This window comes from Poecilia latipinna, unplaced genomic scaffold, assembly GCF_001443285.1.
Source record: "Poecilia latipinna isolate Pla-1442-1.1 unplaced genomic scaffold, P_latipinna-1.0 Scaffold15, whole genome shotgun sequence".
In the NCBI taxonomy this organism is placed as follows: domain Eukaryota; kingdom Metazoa; phylum Chordata; class Actinopteri; order Cyprinodontiformes; family Poeciliidae; genus Poecilia; species Poecilia latipinna.
Window position 1 is genome coordinate 25309 of NW_015112631.1, and position 21891 is coordinate 47199.

The window sequence follows — 21891 nt, forward strand, 5'->3', positions numbered from 1 at the left end:
GGGGTTGCTAGGTAACGGACAAAGTTCCGTTGGGGTTGCTAGGTAACGGGCAGGGCCTGCTGATTTGTTATGTTACACTCCGAAGGTTTTTTAAATGATCTAGACTCCAGAAGTCCTTAACTTATTACCATAAAAAAACAACTGTATGTGTTTTTTATATGCTTGGCCTGATTTTAGAAGCAGTTGAGACTCAAGTGGAGGTACTAAAATGTTCAAAATGTCAGTTTTGCATAATAGGTTGCCTTTAAGTAATGTACAATCCACTAAAATAAACCACATTGATACAATTGGAATAAAATGAATATACTTTATCTTTTTTTTTTATAAACAATTTCTCTTTCAAAAAAATTCAGTGTTACTTTTAAATGGGAGGTGCACATTAATATGTTGTTAAATCTTTTTCTGCATGATTTGAATTGAACTTTTTATACATATACAGTGATTTTCTTATGTTTTTCTGGGTCTTTATTTCTTTTGCATTTATGATTTCTACAGTTCAATTAAAGTAATTAAAAAAACAAATCCCACACTGTAATAACAAAACCGGACATGGCTGCCGAATCTTCTGGTGTGTGTTACTGTAAGGTTTTGATGTTTTCCAGGCCCAGCGCTGGCACATCGGTAACGAGCCGTTCGGTCGGCAGTGGCTGTCCGGTGACGTCGTCGGCTGCATGATCGACCTGAGCGAGATGAACATCATGTTCACGCTCAACGGGGAGATGCTGATCAGTGACTCCGGCTCAGAGATGGCTTTCAAAGACATAGAAATTGGGGAAGGTGATTTTATAAATCAGGAAAAAATAAATTAAGATTCAGATTCTGGCAAAGTAAAAAATCATCAATCATACAGAACGTTGCTCAGCTGTTTCAGTTTTCAGTAAAAAAAAATAATAATCAAAAAATAAATTACAGAATGTTTTTGTTTACATTTTAAAATTCACACTTTGAAATGTAGATCCTAAATTATGGAATCAGCATGAAAATTGCATTTCTAAAACAAATAACACAGATCTGATTCTGCAAATAAATCTGCTCAGGTTCATCCTTCCTTCTTTCCTTTTGCCCTCTATTGTTTCCTTTCTTGTTCCCTTATTTCATTCAATATTTTCTAATTTCTTTCCCTGTTTACCTATTTCTTCCTTCCTATTCTGTCTTTACCTTCTTTCTGTCTTTTCTTTCCTTTTTTCCTTCTTTCCTATTCTCTGTTCTTTCCTTCTTTATGCCCTGTCTTCCGTCTGTCATATCTTCTGTTATTTCTTTCTTTTTTTGTGTTCTTTCCTTTTTAGTTTCTTTCCTTCTTTCCCTTCATAGTTTGTGTCCTTTCTTCTTTACTTCTGAAACTGTTAAAAGTTAAATCTGAAACAGTTTAGATATTTTACCTGAAGTTTTTATAAAACCCCCAAAATGTTGGAACCTAAACAATAAAGAAAGTTGTATTTTTATCAGTAATCAAAAAGCCAAAGCAGCTTCAATAAACTAAACCAGCTGCACCAACATCCTCTAAACCTGTGGTTCTGTATTTTATATGTTTTGTTTGTAGAGTCCTGATCTTTATTTTTGTGTTTTTCCCGGCAGGTTTCATCCCGGTGTGCGCCCTCGGCCTGTCTCAGGTCGGCAGGATCAATCTGGGTCAGAATGTCAGCAGCCTGAGATATTTTGCCATTTGTGGCCTTCAGGAGGGATTCGAACCGTTTGCCATCAACATGAAGCGAGACATCACCATGTGGTTCAGCAAGAGTTTGCCGCAGTTCGTCCCCGTCCCCACGGACCACCACCACATCGAGGTGGCGCAGCTTTAACTTTAAATTTAAACAATATTTAGGTTCAATAACAATATATGTCAATTTATAAAATATACACAGAACACCGATCCAGAACCGCACAGCATTCTGGGGGATGTAGGCAGAGGAAAGACTTCATTCACTCAAAGTCTCACGACTAGCTAAGCTACATTGGTGGCACTGTCACTGCGCAATCCGCTTAAAAAATACCTCATACTCATCAAGACCAGAAAATACCTTTATTTTTATAAAAAATCACTTCTTTCATTAAATTAACTAAATGTGTTATCGGACTATACAAAACTATGGGAAACACTCATTTATTACTTTATTTTTCTTCATGTTTGATTATTTAACATCAGCACATACATTACTAGATTTTTCTCTTTTCAGAAGCAGCCTTGCAAAACGCAGTTAAACTCTTTTTATCTTTATTTCTTATTTTCTTTAAATCAAATACTATTTTTACAATTACACTGACATACGGAAAGACAAAGGAAATAAAAAATACCTTCCCTGAAAGTATTTCTTTCCAACTAGCTGATGGTACGGATCGTGCTTCCGGAACAGACTGTAAAGTCTAACTCACTCACACTTTGGTTACCTAGCAACAATTGTGGAGTAAGTTGTGGTTACCTAGCAACAGTATGTTGAGTAATTTACACAGTAGCAGTTTAATATTTACCTATATTGCCTCATAACTATTTAAAAATAAAAATTAACTTAATGAAGTGAAAGCTGTGGATAAAACAGGAAAGATCACGCCACCAGCTTGTCTGCATTTAAGATATTTAAAACAAAAAACTAAGGAATACACGGCAAAAACATTAAATCTTACCAAGTATCTTTGGTTTAATTTCTTGTACGCTTGAAATAAGACAAAAGTAACTACAAGTAACTTTTCAGCAAGATGCTGGAGCTTGTTTTAGGTAAATAACTAGTTAATATTAATAAAAAGTTTGAATTCCACTGGTAGAATATTCCACTGAGCCGTTACCTAGCAACGCCAGGCAAGCCCAGCCCGTTACCTAGCAACCCAGTTCTAGTTCCACTGGTAGGTTATTTCAGTTATAACGTGGGAAAAATGTTTTATTATACCTGAAACAATCAACCAGTGGAACTAGTTTTTAGTAAATATTAAGGAATTATTGAGTTAAAACAATATCTTGCTGAAAAGTTACTTGTAATTTAGTTTAGTCTTATTTCAAGTGTGATAAGATTTTTGCACCAGAAAGTAGACCAGTTTTTCAGTGTAATTATTGGTGTTGATTAATTTGAAGTGCTAATGTCGATCAGCTCTGATAATATTGGCACTAAAAACATGTTCCCTCAGGTTTCCCGTGTGGACGGCACTGTGGACAGCGCCCCCTGTCTGAAGCTGACCCACAAGACGTTCGGTTCGCAGAACGCCAACACGGACATGATGTTCCTCAGACTGAGCATGCCCGTCCAATTCCACGAGACGTTCAAGGTCCCAGCCGGCACCACGCCGCTCACCCGGGCCCTCACGATTCCCGAGGAGGAGGTGGTGGTGGTGGAGCCCGACTCCGAGTTCGAAGTTTTGAAGAAGTCTGCCAGTCGAAAGGAACAGGAGGACGAGAAGAAGGAGCCGTCTGTGCCGAAGGAGGTTTCTGTAGAAAACGAGAAGGACACCATGTCGGAAAAGGGGAAGAAAAAAGGGTAAAATTTAAAGTTATTTCATCATAAGAGACTTTCAGATTAAAGGGGACCTATTATAGAAAATTTACATTTTGTATGTTTTTATACTTTCATTTGGGTTTCTACTGAAAAAACACCCAGTCATTTCTGGCAATAAGTAAATATTTTTGGTGTTTGGAAAACGAACCATCTATAAGCCTCAGTCGTAATATATCTACCACTGAGTTATAAGAAAACACTATTTCCACACTAAGAAAATAAAAAAAAATAAAGTTACAAGAATAAAGTTCTAAAATTATGAGAACAAAGTCAAACAAATATTCAGTTGAAATAATATAATAATATGAGAATAAAATCATAAGATCGTAATATTGTGAATATTCTTGTAATGCTACATCTTCACTCTCATAAGACTTTCTTCTCATGATATTACAACTTTACTTTCAGAATTTTATTTATTCTTGAAATTTAATTTTTTACTCTTAGTATTGCCTTGATACTCTGTCATACAAATCAGCAGGGGCAGCCGGTTCGTTACCTAGCAACCCAAGCTCAGCTCCAGCACGTTTGGTCAGCTGTATGCGCTGTACAATGGCCGCTGAAACCATTTGCTGCATTTTTTTGGTTGTGAAGGAGGCTCTACTTCTGCTTTTCAAAGATGTGCAGTTGTGTAATTGTGCATCTGTTTGCAGCCGTTTTCTCATTGAGTTGGGGGCGTGGCCAGCAGGCCAGCAGCAGCTCATTTAGATTTAAAGTGACAAGACGCCCTGAAAAAAGTAATTCTGATAGGAGCATAATAATTTTAAGTAAAAAATGTACCTGTAGGGTGTATGCTTCATTTTTCATTACATTCCTTCTTTTCCACTGTGACTAACAGATTCTTCTCCAAAGCCAAGAAAGCTGCCATGACGCCTCTCGCTCCTCCTCCTGCGCCTCCAACCGTCCCCCGATTGGTGGAAGATGTGGTCCCAGACGACCGAGACGACCCAGAAATCATCCTCAGTACTACCACTGTGAGGAAACTTCAGTCTCTGCTGCTCGTCTCCAGAGGAGGAGGCAGATAATTCACACATTTTCTTCTTCTCCTGTCAGTATTATTACTCGGTCAGGATCTACGCCGGTCAGGAGCCGTCCTGTGTGTGGGTTGGCTGGGTCACCCCTGACTACCACCAGTATGACCCCACCTTCGACCTCTCCAAGGTGCGCAGCGTCACAGTGACCGTGGGAGACGATAAAGGCAACATTCACGACAGGTAAATGCATTTATGTCAAAAGAAAGTACACCCTCTTTCAGTTCCTAATACAGAATGTTATACAGTTTTTACAGTTATTTAAGTCCAACTTCGGTAAAGATGAAACTGAATTATGTTAAAACCTAAAAATGTTTCGCATTTAGCAGTAATTTCAGTAATTTTTCTGTTTTGGGGAATTTTGGCCCACTTTTTTCTTGGATCAAGTCATCAGTACATCATCATCGTATTTAAAAGGGACTATGAGGAGTTTGTTATCATGTACTGCATTTAGCACAATACATGTCTATAACAGCAATAGATGTATTAATATTTATGTCTTTTTTCTGCTGTCCATGTTTTACTTAGTTTCTGTATGTTTCTTGTTTTAAAAAATAGAGAGAATGTGATGAGAGGAAATGGAACGGCTGCGTTAACAATCTTCATCCACTTCAAAATAAAAGCATGAATATAAACATCTATAAGTTAACAAAAACCCCAACACAGATGTTGAACTTTACTCAACTGAATATTTACAAAACATCCAAATAAATTAGTATTTAGTTTATTAATTTAGTAAAAATTAGCTACAGCGCTAAACCAAACATTGGCTTCACCGTTAGCAGATTAGCATAAGTTTCCCCTCTGCTGCTAACTGCGATCTTAGATTAATGTTTAAATGGATTTGCACCAACACGATTAAGCGATTGTATACAGAGACTGCAGGGCAACAGGAGATCTACCAGAGCAGCTTTGGATGGAAATTGTAAGGTTCCCTTTCGAAGAACCACCTTTGCTCAAAGTGCTCTGTCTGTGAGAGGATCTACAACTTGGAACTCACTTCCTGTTTATTTAAAGTCTGTAACCAGTTTTAGAACGCTCAAAAATCAAACAAAACTCTGGTTATGTCAAAAACAGACCTGAACCAATTTTTGATGTTTTACATTTTGCTGTTTGTATATATTATGTTGTGCTATTTTAACTGATTATCATTTCAATGTTTAGAGTTACTTTTTAAAAGCCCATCTAGGGACAAGTGCTGCGAATTAGCTGTTGCTACTGCACCATGATGCAAACATGGGACTGCTGTTTTATTCAGTTTGTCTATGTCAATGTGCGTCTGTCCCTATCAAATAAACTTGAAAGAAAGAATCTTGTGCTTTTTTCCCCTTTATTAGTAAAAGAAAATAAGATCTAAAATCTCTCATATGATTGAAAATTATTAAAATTTTAATTAACATCTGTACATTCAGACTTTGTACGTTAAATCATATATTTCGAAAATATTTTGTGAATATTTCTAAATCATCTCCACAAATAAGTGATTTTGATTACAAAAAAAAAATCACAAAATCCTGGAGGGATTGATTAGTTTCAAAATATGTTTAATATTATTTAATGATAAGAAGTATTTATCAAAAGTACAAACGGGTATTAACAGTTTGTTAATGGTTTTATAAATACCTTTTGTCACAGCCGGCCCTTTAAGACCATTCATGATCTTCATATGGCCTGAAATGAAAGCGAGTTTGATATCCCACCATCAGATGTTTCATTCCTGAAACTCTGAAACTGTGTTTGTGTTTTCATGCCTGCAGCATGAAGCACAGTAACTGTTACATGGTGTGGGGCGGAGACCTGGTCAGCAACCAGCAGACTCGCTTCAGCCAGGAAGACATGGTGATTGGCTGCCTGGTTGACCTGGCAACGGGACTCATGACCTTTACGGCCAATGGAAAGGAGATCAACACCTTCTACCAGGTAAGAAAGGGATGGGATTCTAATGTTTGCTATGGGAGTTTCCAGGAGGTTTTACCATCTTTCTCCTGCAGGTGGAGCCAAACACCAAACTGTTCCCTGCAGTCTTCATCCAACCCACCAATCAGAACATGGCTCAGCTGGAGCTGGGAAAACTCAAGGTTAGAGAAGTAAAACTCACTGCAGCCTCTGATAACAGATCTAAATATCCAATCGTATAAAAATCACAGTTTTCAGGCTCAAGACCTAAATAAACTAGTAACTTTTGGATTAAAATGGTAACTAAGAGGAGGTTTTATTTTAAACTGGAAAGTAAACGCAGGACTAATTATGGAAGGAGTTTAATTAAATCTTTTAAAATAAGTAAATAGCACTTTTCATAGACATATAGCTCACAAAGACAAAACAATTAAAACAAACAAACATTAAGCAAAACCTGTCTGAATAAAAATGTACTTAGTTGTTTCTTAAAGGGGCAGTGTTATGTAAAAGCAACTTTTTTGAGCATCAAGTCATATCATTCTCTCATCAAAAACGGGATTCTTTTATGCATGTTTGAGAAATCCTTTACTCTCTATGGCAACCACTCAGCTATTCAAAATGCCTGGGTGGATGAAGCTCCGCCTTCGTGGACGAAGCCCCGCCTTTGTGGACGAAGCTCCTCCTCTAATCTGCAGTTTCCAAGTTTCAAAGAGCAGCTCCTTCAGACTAGCCAGCAGCAATTAGCAAACATTGTTAAAGGGTTAATAGAGGAGCCATGTTGTGATGACTTCCTGAAGGCAGAGTTTCAGAAAGAGCAGAAGCTTCTTAGCGACAGAGGCCCAATTTCAAGGCGTTAAATCAGGAAAAAAAAATTCTCTTAAGTCATATTTTATATATGAAGCATTTTCAGAGCTACTGAAGGTAGCATAGTTACTTGATTGTACTATAAAATGGCAACATAAAACATAATACTGTCCCTTTAAAAGAGTCTGTCTCTCTTCTTCCAGAACATCATGCCAATATCAGCAGCGATGTTCCGCAGCGAACGGAAGAATCCCGTCCCCCAGTGTCCTCCCAGGCTGGACGTCCAGATGCTAACTCCCGTCATCTGGAGCCGCATGCCCAATAACTTCCTGAAACCGGAGGTGGGCAAAGTGAACGAGCGACTGGGTTGGTCGGTGGAGTGTGTTGAACCGCTCATCATGATGGCCCTGCACATCCCAGAGGAAAACAGGTCAGAAAAACGGCTTTAAGACGTTAAAAACACGTTAATTTAGATTGTCAAATTACTGGAACTAAGTTGGGTGTCATGGTTTAGAGCTGCATTGGAATGAGAGCATCAGCTGGATAGCACACTGCTTATTTTTGGTATATTTTGTTGTACAAATATCTTAGTACACCTGAAATAAGATCAAATTAACCAACAAGTAACTTTTAGCAAATATATGAGCTTGTTTTAAGTCTATGATTCCATAAAATGCACATTTTAGGGCAAAATGTTCATTTTAGGGGAAAATGCACATTTTCTACATTTGAAAATGTAAAAAATGCAACAACTTTGTTCACCAATCAAACCGAATCAACTGGTGTGAAAACAACCTGATTCTTCAGTTTGGTCTTAGGTTTTACAGAGAAATGCTTCCCAAAAACAGTCAAACTTCTTGATTAAAGTTGTTTTCTTGTCTTGTTTCTTTTACAGATGTATTGACATCCTGGAGCTGTCGGAGCGCCTGGATCTCATGAAGTTCCACTACCACACACTCATGCTGTACTGCGCCGTTTGCGCCCTTGGCAACAACCGAGTGGCTCACGCGTTGTGCAGTCACGTCGACGAGTCTCAGCTCTTCTACGCCACGGAGAACACGTACCTGCCCGGGCCTCTGCGCAGCGGCTACTACGACCTGCTGATCAGCATCCACCTGGAGTCGGCTAAGCGGGCGCGTCTGGGCACCAACAGGGAGTTCATCATCCCCATGACGGAGGAGACGCTCAGCATCAAGCTCTACCCCGACGTGAAGAAGGCCCATTCTCTGCCTGGCGTTGGGCTCACCACCTGCTTGCGCCCAAAGCTGCACTTCTCTTCGGTCAACTTTGTCGGCACAGACCCAGATATTTACACGTTGAGTCCGGTTTTTCCTTTACAGGTAAAACAGAAAACAAACAGAATGCATTAGCAGATAAATGACAGGAAGCAAATGATCAAATTAATGAGTTAATTGATCTTTTCGGCCGACTAATGATTAATTGATAATCACCCACTTGCGTTTTTTCGTAATTGCCTAATTGAAAAAAAATGTTTAAATATTTTTGCGAACAGTGTTAAATACTGAATGTTATGGACAACAAAAAAAAAACAACTCAGTCAAACTTAATGAAAAATGCTAGTTTTTATCAAAATGCAACGCTCTGACGGTGAAACTTAAGGAGCTTATATTTCACATGTCACTACATACATGTTTAAGCAGAAATATGGCGCACAAAGTGCATTTTTCATCCAAAACCAGACTCCGTTTGGACCGTTTCTCTTTCCCGTTCTGGTATGACCCTGCCATCTTTATTTCTGTATCAACCGGCTTCACTTAGCTATGACCAGTGGCGCCCTCTATTGGATGGCAGCCAAACTACAACACTAAAAGAAGGTCTTAGTTAATCAACAGGAACTAATTTTAATTTAATAAACCATTAAATCAGTAAATTAAGTGTTTCCATCCCTATTTAATGGTTTTGTTTTTTTCCCTGCAGGAGTTGAAAACCAGAGCCATTAGCATGGTAACAGAAGCTGTGCTGGACGGCAGCCAGGCAATGCGCGACCCAGTAGGGGGCAGCGTTGAGTTCCACTTCGTCCCGATCCTGAAGCTCATCAGCACGCTGCTCATCATGGGCATCTTCAACGACGAGGACACCAAGCACATCCTGAAGATGATCGATCCCAACGTCTTCAGCGGCAAAGAGGAGGAGGAAGAGGGAGGAGAGAACGCCGAAGAGGGGGAGAGCGAGGAGCAGAAGGAGGAGGAAGCAGCTGATGAAGAGCTCGAAGACGAGGGGGTCGGCGATGAGGAAGAGGAGCTGAAAGAGCTGAAGAAAGGAGAGCAAGAGGGCGATCAGGCCGAGTCGAAGGAGGAAGGCGAGGATGGCGGACTTAAGGAGGAAGAGGAGGCCAAAGGGGGAAAGGTGGATGGAGAGAAAGCAGAGGAAGAAAAGGAGGAAGAGGCAATGGAAGCAGAAGCCAAAGAGGAAGAGCAGGCTCCAGAGGAAGGACTACTTCAAATGAAGCTGCCGGAGTCCGTCAAGCTGCAGGTGATTAGAGTCTCGCCTCTGATTGGATGTTATCGTTTACATCCGGAAATGTCGCGTAAAACGCTGCAAAAAATCGATTCTTTTACTCGCCGTCACTGTGGCGACGCTGCTGCTGTGGAACCGCAGCATTAACCAAACCTGGAGATGTAGGTATTATTAACTACATCCTGTGCGCCACAGCAAATGGAAAATAACGCAGAAAAACGTTAAAGAACAACTCAAAACCACTTTTTTCTCTCTCTCTGTGTCAGCTACGCTACACACAGACTCGTTGCCATAGCAACTGACAACAACAACACTTTATGTATCAGGATTCAACCAAAAACTTGCACACTTTTCTCACACAAAGAACATTCAGTCTGTTAGTTTTATGTCTTGTTGTTTATTCTTTCTTTTAGTATTAAGTGATTGTTGTGCTGGATTAGCTGCTGCTGCTAAATTTAAACTCCTGCTCTACCAATGATCTGCCAGAGTTGGTCTCCTTTTCTTTTAACTGAACCAAAACACACAGCATTCCACATCTACATGTTAAGATTGCCAAAGTCCTTCCCTCTTCCTGGGTTTGTTTTAATTTATGAGCTTCATTGTCTCTGACCTGTTCGTTTCAGCCGAATGCTGACATCAGACAGGAGGCCAGCACCTGAAACTCTTGGCTTTTCTTCCCAGATGTGCACCCTGCTGCAGTACTTCTGCGACTGCGAGCTCCGGCACAGAGTGGAAACCATCGTTGCCTACTCAGACAACTTCGTTCAAGACGTCCAGAAGAACCAGCGCGTGCGCTACAACCAGCTGATGAGAGCCTTCACCATGTCGGCCGCAGAGACCGCCCGCAAGACCCGCGAGTTCCGCTCGCCGCCACAAGACCAGGTACCAGCAGAACCAGAACCAGGCCTGCAGGAGGAGGCTGAAATCAAGTGCAGAGTTTTATAAACCTGGCGGTCTGGAGTTTGACACCCCCGGTCTAGATGGATAGATGGAAACTTTACTAGAGATCTGCATTTGTAAAATATTCAAATCCAAGATGGATGAGTTTACTTGTTCTCATGCCAAAAAAAGAAAACTGGATTCTTGTTAGTTTTATGGTCATCCAGTCCAGATTTAGTGATGATTGAAGATTTTTAGTCCAGATTTCTAAATCTGTGAAATAAGAAGCCCCAGAACTACAAATCAGATGCCAACTTCAGGCTCATTAAAGGGATCATTGTGACACGCTCACGTTGTTTATGAATCGTTTATTGCTCGTCTGTCACTGTCTTTTAAATTAACATCCAAAAGGATCTGCAATAATTTCATGATTGTTGTATGGATAGTTCTCTGTTGCCTAGCAAAACATAAAAGTAAGCAGACTAAAATCTGTTTTTGATCATTCTGAATCTTTTTCGTCTTGTGAACTTTTGGCTTGGAGATTTTGGCCAACATGACAAAGTTTGGTCACCCATAAACCTGCTGACCTCATAATACAAATTATGCTAATTTCTCCCACTTTGCGGCTCCTGTAGGTTATTTTACTGACCAACTTTAAACACAGTCCAGAGGACGAAGACTGTCCCGTTCCTGAGGACGTCAGGGACACGCTGGCCAATTTCCACAACGACATCCTGCTTCACTGTGGTGAGAACGTCGTCAAATGTTGATTGCTTTTGTCAATTTGAATTTAAATTTTCAGCTAGAAAAGTTGCTATTTGTTGCAAAACAGCAGTAAGAATGCTAATCCGTTCAGGGAAACAGTAAAACTTACAGCAGTGCTGCTTATATTCCCTCAAAGCAGGGGAATAAGCAGGGCAAAAATGATTTATCTACAGTGAAATTTGTAGGATCAGGAGGATTTTGTTTGTGAAAAACAGTAAAGTTTGAAAAGCCTCTGATGCTAGAAGGGATGATTCTGAAAAACTGAAAACGGCCAAAAATCTGCATGAAATTTAAATCGTGTTTTCAGAAAAACCGTAAGAGATATCAAAAAGCTGAATGATTTGAAGACAGCAGAACATGTTGTGACTTGTTTAAAAGTTTAATGGAGTTTCTAGGTTGAAGTAAGCAGAAGTGGTAAGCTGTCAAACAGCGCAAAGTTTGCTGAATTTTGTGGAATCCCTATTAATTTCAATGGAGCTGAAATTTTTCCGTAAAAGTTAAAATATTACAAATACTGTAAAAGCTGAAATTACCAAAAGATCAATGAGAAGTCTCCAGGACAAGGCGAATGTTTTGAGATTTAAATAAGCTGAAGTATGGAGAAGTTGTTAAGTGAAGAAAAATGCCTGGAAGACAGAATAATGAGAAAGAAAAGCACCATTTTGACTGATTGATTATGTTAAGGAATTCACATCGAGCATGAGGCAGAGGAGGAAGAGGTGGACACGTCTCTGAGGGGCAGACTTCTCAGTTTGGTGGATAAGGTGAAGAACTTCCGCAAAAAGGAAGAAGAGGAAGCGCCAGAGGTGGAGGAGGAACCAAAACCAAGTACGACGAGCCGTAAAATCACCAGATCTTAATAAAATGTCTTCCCAAAATGAATTAATCCCCAATGTTTCACTCAGGTACCCTTCAGGAGCTCATCTCCCACACGATGATCCACTGGGCCCAGGAGTCTTTCATCCAGAACCCAGAACTGGTGCGTCTGATGTTCAGTTTGCTCCACAGGATGTACGACGGGCTCGGCGAGCTGATCCGCGCTCTGCCCAAAGCCTACGCCATCAGCGCCGTGTCCGTGCAAGACACCATGGACCTGCTGGAGTGTTTGGGGCAGATCCGATCGCTGCTCATCGTCCAGATGGGTCCAGAAGAAGAGAGGCTTATGATCCAGAGCATCGGGTCAGAAGGTTTTACATTGATATGGTTTTGTTGTTTAAAGGTGACCTATTATGCTTCCTTGAACAGCTTAGGATAGGTCTATACAAAACACCTATGGTCTATACAAAACATGTTTATTACATTTTTTCCTCCAACTCATTCTTAGATGAGATTTTAATCTGCTCAGTTCTGCCCATTCTGAGTTCCTTGTTTTACGGGGTCTGCTGGGGTTGCTAGGTAACGGGGTCTGCTGGGGTTGCTAGGTAACGGGGTCTGCTGGGGTTGCTAGGTAACGGGCAGTGCTTGCTGATTTGTTACATTACATTCTGGAGGTTTTTGAAATGGCTCACTTTCCATCCACCAACAGACATTAACTTATTTCCAAAAACCAGCCTGGGTGTTTGGGTTTTGTTTTAAGTGTTACGGCTGTTTTTAGTAGCAGCAGAGACCCAAATGGAAGTATAAAAATGAGTATTTTGCATAATAGGTCTCCTTTAAAGGTTGTTTCTGTGAGTCATGTATGAACCAAATCATTCTATGACTCTTCCTCCACTCAGATCGGTTACATATTTCCTGCTGTGTTGCAGGAACATCATGAACAACAAGGTTTTCTATCAGCACCCCAACCTGATGAGAGCTCTCGGGATGCATGAAACCGTCATGGAGGTCATGGTCAATGTGTTGGGGGGCGGTGGAGACTCAAAGGTAGTTTAAAATTGTTCCCCATCTTCTACTTTGAAGCACTTCTTCTTCTACTTCCTTCAGGAAATGGTAAAACATTTCTTTTGTTTCCAGGAGATCCGGTTCCCCCAAATGGTGACAAACTGCTGTCGTTTCCTGTGTTACTTCTGTCGCATCAGCCGGCAGAACCAGCGCTCCATGTTCGACCACCTGAACTACCTGCTGCAGAACAGTGGCATTGGCTTGGGTCAGTGCACTCAGTTTCAAACCTGGATGACACTAAGTTAAATCCAGACCTTTGAGAAAGGAGTAAATCTGTGAGCGGAAGCTAATAGATGAGCAAAAGGAAAGAAATACCAAAAACAGATGCAAATGATCCTTATTCTAAAGAGGGAAAGTCATTGTACAGGAAGTTGCTGTTGCATTGTGCACTGCTGCCAGTAAGGTGGAGAATAGTTTAATTTTTTTCTTCCCCATGCAGGCATGCGTGGGTCAACGCCTCTGGATGTGGCTGCTGCCTCCTGCATTGACAACAATGAGCTGGCTTTGGCTTTACAGGAGCAGGACCTGGAAATGGTTGGAGCAATTTAACACCAAAACAAGTAAAATCTGCGTGAGAAAGAGCTTAGAATAATCCGTTTCTCTGCTTAACGCTGACGTAGGTGGTGACGTATCTGGCTGGCTGCGGCCTGCAGAGTTGTCCGATGCTCCTGTCGAAAGGTTACCCCGACATCGGCTGGAACCCGTGCGGAGGAGAGAGATACCTGGACTTCCTGCGCTTTGCTGTTTTTGTTAACGGTCTCCTACCAGTATTAGCATGAGTTAGCATGTCAGTTTAAATTCAAATCAGCAGTTTCCTAGACGTCCACTTCCTCTTCCTCGCAGGCGAGAGCGTTGAAGAGAACGCCAACGTTGTCGTGCGTTTGTTGATCCGTCGCCCCGAATGTTTTGGCCCAGCGCTGAGAGGAGAGGGTGGCAACGGTCTGCTGGCGGCCATGGAGGAGGCCATTAAGATATCTGAAGACCCGGCGAGGGACGGACCAACAGTGAAAAAAGACAGACGATTCATGTGAGGGCGTGAAGATATCGTACGACGGGAAATTAGGGGCGTGGTAAATGGGAGTAGATATCTGGGTTAGGATAAGCTCAGAAAGGATATTTCTGAGCTTGAAAAGTTTAAAATTTGCTACAATAAAACTCCAAAATTTTGAGATTAATCTCAGAGATTTTCTGAAAAAAAAAAGAAAAACATATCTGAGAATATTAAAGTTTGTAAAATGTTTGCTAGAAAAAAACTCAGAAATCTTCATCTTAATCTAAGCAATTTGGTACAGAGAAAGTAAATTTCTAGCCTTGAAAAGTCAAAAATATTGACAGAAAAAAGGAAGAGTTCTGCCAAGAAACTCATCTCAAAATTTTCTAGAAAGAAAATTGAACTTTCTGAGTTTGAAAAATCTAAAATTTGATAGAAACAGTTTCAAAATCTTGGCTTTAATCTCAGAAAATTTTTAACAATAACAAACCTCTCTGCCCCAGAAATGTATTAGTTTGAGAAGTAAAAAATGTGCCAGAACAAAGTTCAAATTCTGAGAATATCAAACATTTTCTGGGGAAAAATAAAAAATTTTCAGCTTGAAAAGTAAAAAAATGTGCTAGATAAAACTCAGAAATTTTTAGATTAATCTCAGAAATTTTCTAGAAAAAATTGGAAACTTCTGAGTAGCAAATGTAAAATCATTTCAACTTTTGGAGATTTTTTGAGTTTGAAAAGACAAACATTTTTTTACTTTTCAAACTACGAAATTACTAAATTTGGAGATTAATCAAAATTTTTGCTTTTTCTCTATCTACAATGGCCTTAATACGCCGTCATGAGATCAACGACTTGAACAGGCTCACCTGAGTCCTTTTATGCTGTCCGGTGTTCTGATTGGTTGGCAGGTTTGGAGGGGAGGGGCAGCAAGAGGAGAACCGCGTTCACCTGGGAAACGCTATCATGTCCTTCTACTCTGCACTCATTGACCTGCTGGGGCGCTGCGCTCCGGAGATGCACGTAAGAAACCAGTTCAACCTGATTTTATGAGTGCAAGTTATGGACTAATGAGTTAACTGTCTGAATGTCTTTATTTTATTTGCAGCTAATCCAAGCAGGAAAAGGTGAAGCTCTACGAATCCGCGCCATCCTTCGATCTCTGGTGCCCATTGAGGACCTGGTGGGGGTAATAAGCTTGCCGGTACAGATACCTGCCTACGGTAAAGGTATGTCAATGAATCTTTGAGCTGCAGGAAGAACCTCAAAAGGCCTTTTTTAAATTGCTATTTGCTGTCTGGTCTAATTTTTTATCTTACTTATGCTGAACGCAGCTAACATTGAGTTTAATTCTCTCAGTAACAGCATCTACAGTCAAGAGTAAAGGAACAATCTGGCAGGTTTTATCATTACAGCCTCCTTGTGGGAAATATTATCATTTGCTCTACCTCAAAATAAATTTGCAAATATGTCTTGGTTTATTTTGTATGAAGTCACAATAATAATTATTATTAATTTAAAGAGCCTCATGAAAACATAAATATACATTTTTAGCTATTTGGTGCAGAAAAGTGATGGAAAATCGATAAATAACTGGTGTTTATGTTTGTGTAATATCTTTCAGTAGAGATCAGATGAAAAAGACACGACCAAAACTGTCAGATGATGATATTATGGAAATAAATCAAAAAGAGCCCAAGTAGTTTGGGTGTACAGAAAATGTATACATCACTTGGAAAGTAGAGCAATGTGAAACCGAATTGCACCAGACGAAAAAGATTTTCCTGGTGTTTTTTTCCAACCAGCTGGTCCAGTTTCTCAATGGATCCATAATATTGGTGATTAATATCCTCTTTCATTGGTAATTTCCTTCCAATTCACAGACAGTCAGATCATAGAGCCAAAGATGTCTGCCAGTTTTGTGCCAGACCACAAGGCCTCCATGGTGTTGTTCCTCGACAGAGTCTACGGCATCGACAACCAGGACTTCCTGCTTCATGTGCTGGAGGTCGGCTTCCTGCCTGACATGAGAGCTGCAGCCTCTCTGGACACAGTGAGTAGAACGAAGCATCTCCACAGAGTTTGAATGTGAACCTTAAAGGTGGCCTACTATGCTTCCTGTGGGCTAAACAAAACATGTTTATTAAATGTTTTCCACAAAATCAATCTTTGATAAAACAATAAATCAACAATATTTGTTGTGATAGACATGTCGTCAATATCAATAAGTAATATATCTGATTGACTATTCAGTTTATAAAATATACACTGAACCGCCCGGCATTCTGGGAAATGTAGGCAGAGGAAAGGCGTCAGCTGGTCAGTCTCTCAGCTGAACTAGGTTGGTGGAATCAACTAATACTTTCACTCTTTGGTTACCGAGCAACACACTCACTCTTTGGTTACCTAGTAACACCTTGTTGAGGAACTGACACAGCAGCAGTTTAATGTTTCACCTCTTAACTCTTAAAAATAAAAAGCAACGATATGGAGTGAAAACTGACACCATATGTTAGGGATCATTTCAGACATTTACAACAAAAAACTAATCAGTAATTATCAATATTGATTTTCCAGCCAATCTGTATCATATCAGCAAGTGGTTTCTAGATGCTAAGTCAACAACAACTCATTGTACAATTAATACAGCGGTAAAACCAGCTGAGTAAATGTACTGGAACTCTGCTGGTGTTGCTAGGTAACGGGCAGAACTCTGCTGGTGTTGCTAGGTAACGGGCAGAACTCTGCTGGTGTTGCTAGGTAACAGCGCCGTGCTTGTGGAATACGACTTGACATTTGGGAGGTTTTTATTTTCTTGACACCATAAAACATTAACTTGTTGGCAAAAAACAGCAGAGTGTTTTTTAAGCACTTTGGTTGGCTTTAGAAGTAGTAGAGACCCAGATGGAAGTATAACAACTAGCAAGAAGTGAATTTTACCTAACAGGTCTCCTTCATTGACTGTTCTGTCTGACTCAGGTGGCCTTCAGTACGACTGAAATGGCGCTGGCCCTGAACCGCTACCTCTGCTCGGCTGTTCTGCCGCTGCTCACCAAGTGCGCCCCGCTGTTCGCCGGGACGGACCATCGGGCCATCATGATCGACTCCATGCTTCACACCATTTATCGCCTGTCCCGGGGCCGAGCCCTGACCAAGGCCCAGAGGGATGTGATCGAAGAGTGCCTCATGTCACTCTGCAAGTCAGTATCACACATTCTAGAGACTCAACGTAATTTATTAAAAATTATGCTTGAATTTCATCTTGTGCTCCAAACTCAGTAAAAAGTTTCTTTCTAGTCCATAAAGTGTCACTTGTTAAGGGTTAGGGTGATCTCTGCAGGTACCTCAGACCCTCCATGCTGCAGCATCTGCTCAGGCGGCTGGTATTTGATGTACCCATCCTGAATGAATATGCAAAGATGCCTCTAAAGGTCGGCTTCCTGTTTAATCGCCTCTTTTATTCTGTATTTCAGCAGGGGATTGCGTCATTGTTTGGCTTATTAATAACTACAAGTAACAATTTGTTCTTAATCAAATAATTAGACATAGTTTTTATTAAGTTTATGACTTTGGAATGATGACTTCCAGCACTATGAATGCTGGAAGGACTGGTGCAGTCCAATCAAATAGTTACATTACATTTAATACCAGATCCACGCAAATACCTACATACAACCTGTGGTTTTATGACCGTTTTTTAAAATATCTATTAAATTCACATTTCACTTTTTTTTTATTTCAGCTGCTCACAAATCACTACGAACGCTGCTGGAAGTACTACTGTTTACCCAACGGATGGGCAAACTTTGGAGTGACCTCAGAGGAGGAGCTTCATCTTTCTCGGAAACTCTTTTGGGGAATCTTTGAATCGTTGGCACACAAGGTGAGAGATTAGTTTCAGCTTGTTCAGTTTTCCATAGGATTCATGACATGATTAGTTCACACAAACAGGAGCAGCAGCGGTTAAAAGAGAGTTCAGGTGTACTTGTTGGATTTTCTGTACATTTACTTGTTTATATCCTTTAGCTAAATAACTTACAGAAAGGTTTACGAAGGATCAAATGGATCAGTATCAGTCCGGGGGACCAAAGATTTATCAAAATTATGTAAAACATATCAGCATAGCTAAAGTTAGCACATTAGCATTATCCTCTGCTAAATACCTAATTGATGTAGTGCTTCAGCATTAGAGGGGGTCATTTTATAAATTATGTAGAACAAATATTGGGTATCAATATAGTTGAAGTTAGCGTGTTAGCATTAGCCTCAGCTAAATACTATCTTAGTTTAGTGCTTTAGCATTAGAGGATTTAATTTTACAAATTATATAGAACATAAGATGGATTTCAATGTAGCTGAAGATATCAGGTTAGCATTAGCCTCCTTTAATAACCATATTGGTGTAGCGCTTTATCATTAGAGGAACTAAGAGTACACTATTAACATAGTTGACGTTAGAGTGTTAGCATTAGCCTTTGCTAAATACCTGATTGGTGTATTGCTTTAGCATTAGAGGAGCTAATAGTTAGGATTAGTGCTTTAGGCTTAACAAAGCAAATTTTTTAGCTAGCCGTGCTCACCACCCGTCAGAAATAGATTAGAACAAGGTGTGACAAAACCAAAACAACTAAAAAGTAGTTCCCTTCTCTGATTCACTCTTCAGAAATTTGATGCTGAGCTTTTTAAAATCGCCATGCCGTGCCTCTGCGCCATCGCGGGAGCCATTCCTCCTGACTATGTGGATGCTACCTACTCGTCTCACACTGAGAAAAAGGCCTCAGTCGACGCTGAGGGCAACTTTGATCCCAAACCAGTTGAAACCACAAAGTAAGTTCTCCTTATTACAGTTTTTTCTGTATAAATTACAGCACTGTAATGGATATAGATTTGTTTTTGGTTATTACACCACAAAAACACTTTTCACATTTTACCAAGTATGTTTGTTCTAGTTTCTAGTAGAGATATCTTAGTAAACTTGAGATAATATAAACTAACTTAAAAGTAACTTTTCAGCAAGATATAGGGGCTTGGTTTTAGGAAATAATTCCTTAATATTGGTCAAAAAGTTCCTGTTCCCATGTTTTAAGTGAGATAATCTGCCAGAGGAACTAGAACTGGGTTGCTAGGTAAAGTACTGGGCTTTGCTGGGGTTGCTAGGTAACGGACTGGGCTTGGCTGGGGTTGCTAGGTAACGGTGCAGTGGAACATTCTACCAGTGGAAGTTTTGTATCAATATTAAGGAATTATTTACTTAAAACAAGCCTTCATATCATGCTGAAAAGTTACTTTTAAGTTGGTTTATTTTATTTCAAGTTTACTATTTGCACTAGAAACTAAACCAAAAATATTTAGTAAGGTTTTTGTGTGTTTGCAGTGTAGAGGTTAGATTTCTGATTTCACAATGTAAATCAACCATTTTCAAAAGCTAATCTGGATATTTCAGTACCTGAATATACATTAAAGTCAGTAAATTCTCCCAGCACCATCATACCAGAGAGGCTGGATGCTTTCATCAACAAGTACGCAGAACACACTCATGATAAGTGGGCTTTTGAAAAGGTCAGTGAAAAACACAATGTAGCATCTGATGGAAATATAGTCTTGTCCTTAACGTTTACCTCCAAATGGTTTCCCAGATTCAGAACAACTGGACCTACGGAGAGGTTCTGGACGAGAACGCGAAGACTCACCCAATGTTGAGGCCGTACAAAACGTTCTCTGAAAAGGTGACGATTCCTCTGCTTCCTATTTTTTAAGTGATTTTTTATTTTGTTTGTTTGAGTTTATCTTTCTTTGGGCCTCAGGATAAGGAGATCTACCGCTGGCCCATTAAAGAATCAATCAAGGCCATGCTGGCATGGGAGTGGACCCTGGAGAAAGCCAGGGATGGGGAGGGAGAGGTGGAGAAGAAGGTGTCGACACGCAAGATCTCCCAGACTGCTCAGGTACAACAGACAGCAGAAAAACATGTATTCATAGGAGTTTTTACACTGAAAAAACGCAAATAAGTAACACAAATTACATCTTTATTCTCATATCAATGTGATCAAAACATATTTCCATCAGTAAAATCTAAAACTGCGCAATAAATCCACCAGTTTCATTTTCCACTAATGCTCTCCTCGGGTTTTAATAGTTCAGAATGATGGCAGCAGGGCAGCCATCTTGTTTTATTTTTTTCTTATTTGATGTTTATAGCTTCTATTTACATTTTGAATTCAGGTCAACGCTACGACAAAATATTAAGATCAAGTTATGATTTTATATTTTCAATTACATAATGAAGTCATATATAAGAAGATTGATATTTGTTTTTATTTGTCTTTAGGCCACATATGATCCCAGTCATGGCTACAACCCTCAGCCAATAGACATCTCAGGGATGGCTTTGTCCAGAGAACTGCAGGTATGCAAGTTTCTGTTATTATCATCCTATTCTGCTTTGAAATCTTGATAAATTGTTTCTCTTTTTCTCTTCATGCAGTCTATGGCTGAGCAACTGGCTGAGAACTACCACAACACCTGGGGCAGGAAGAAGAAACTGGAGCTACAGGCTAAAGGCAGGAGTTATAGTCTTGTTTTAAAGGGGATCTATTATGCAGAATTCACGTATTACATGTGCAAGATCCTGGAGGGCATAAAGCTAAATGCTAATCACTAACGATGATTAGCATTGGTTTTAGCTGTCAATTTGTCAACATAACACGCTAAATCCTAAATGTACGCCTGATATAAAAAAGAAAAACGCTACGACAAGATAACAATGTCCAAGGGCAGCACATTTCACAGCTCAGGAAAAAGATTTAATAAAAATAAAATAAAAGAGTGAGGCATAGAGAAGTAGGTTAGTTATGCTAGCTTGACTATGACAACCTGAACATGTGGATGTGCTGTGGAATTTGGTTAAAAAAAGTTCAGTTAAAAAAGAACAGAAAAAGGTGACCCATAATATATAATTCTTATGACGTCACACTTCTGTGAACTTTGTACCTGACAGCCATCTTGGTAGGCGGTTGCTATGGGCTTCTGAGCTAACAAAATTAGCTTAGCTGATGTAGCTTTTATTTGCTAGCTAAGACATACATGTAGCCTACATGTTTGTTACTACATGTACTTACTCTGCCAGTCACCAGAACCTTGTTATTCACACAAAGAGTTCGTACGTCCTTTACATCGACTTCAGGTGAAGCTCCTCCATTTTATACGCACTCTTTGTGTTCACTGAGCAGCTAACTATGTCATAGCATGAGATCGGAGACATCTTGTCCACATCGTGTGACCATTTTCCTTCTCCATCTCATACGAGTCGATCCTAACAGCAGCCATTTTGTTCAAGTATCTTTCTCTCGCACATTGGTCAAGAGCGCCCACATATTTTATTTTTGTTCGTCTTGAAACCATTTGTCCGTTTTTAATAGCGTTGTGCTTGCCAAGATGGTGCAGATCACTTTCAGTTCAGACTTGTGGGAACTTTGTATTGGTCAGAGTCCTGACAGGATAATGTTGTCCACCAGGTGGCGGCACACACCCTCTGCTGGTGCCGTATGACACCCTGACGGCCAAGGAGAAGGCCCGCGACAGAGAGAAAGCCCAGGATCTGCTCAAGTTCCTCCAGCTCAACGGATACGCTGTGACGAGGCAAGCTGGACGTCCAATCAATACATCAGTCAATCAATCCATCAATCCA

General features: G+C 40.1%; 1 protein-coding gene across 5 annotated transcripts in view; it reads left to right on the forward strand.

Annotated features, from left to right (window-relative positions):
* The window catches only part of LOC106947412 (ryanodine receptor 1-like), a 103461-nt gene that overhangs the window by 24831 nt on the left and 56739 nt on the right, over positions 1-21891 (forward strand). For all 5 annotated transcript variants that reach the window (XM_015032429.1, XM_015032412.1, XM_015032418.1 and 2 more), the window contains exons 25-56: positions 603-777; positions 1576-1784; positions 3115-3461; positions 4318-4453; positions 4533-4693; positions 6268-6430; positions 6502-6588; positions 7417-7643; positions 8109-8553; positions 9152-9706; positions 10373-10573; positions 11206-11317; positions 12020-12163; positions 12241-12514; positions 13081-13198; positions 13289-13421; positions 13656-13750; positions 13837-13972; positions 14060-14243; positions 15116-15227; positions 15313-15433; positions 16088-16257; positions 17184-17404; positions 17545-17635; positions 17947-18087; positions 18868-19031; positions 19685-19763; positions 19841-19930; positions 20009-20149; positions 20533-20610; positions 20689-20764; positions 21719-21842. In XM_015032429.1, the coding sequence (XP_014887915.1) occupies positions 603-777; positions 1576-1784; positions 3115-3461; positions 4318-4453; positions 4533-4693; positions 6268-6430; positions 6502-6588; positions 7417-7643; positions 8109-8553; positions 9152-9706; positions 10373-10573; positions 11206-11317; positions 12020-12163; positions 12241-12514; positions 13081-13198; positions 13289-13421; positions 13656-13750; positions 13837-13972; positions 14060-14243; positions 15116-15227; positions 15313-15433; positions 16088-16257; positions 17184-17404; positions 17545-17635; positions 17947-18087; positions 18868-19031; positions 19685-19763; positions 19841-19930; positions 20009-20149; positions 20533-20610; positions 20689-20764; positions 21719-21842 (5510 nt within the window). The remainder of the gene's footprint in view (positions 1-602; positions 778-1575; positions 1785-3114; positions 3462-4317; positions 4454-4532; positions 4694-6267; positions 6431-6501; positions 6589-7416; positions 7644-8108; positions 8554-9151; positions 9707-10372; positions 10574-11205; positions 11318-12019; positions 12164-12240; positions 12515-13080; positions 13199-13288; positions 13422-13655; positions 13751-13836; positions 13973-14059; positions 14244-15115; positions 15228-15312; positions 15434-16087; positions 16258-17183; positions 17405-17544; positions 17636-17946; positions 18088-18867; positions 19032-19684; positions 19764-19840; positions 19931-20008; positions 20150-20532; positions 20611-20688; positions 20765-21718; positions 21843-21891) is intronic.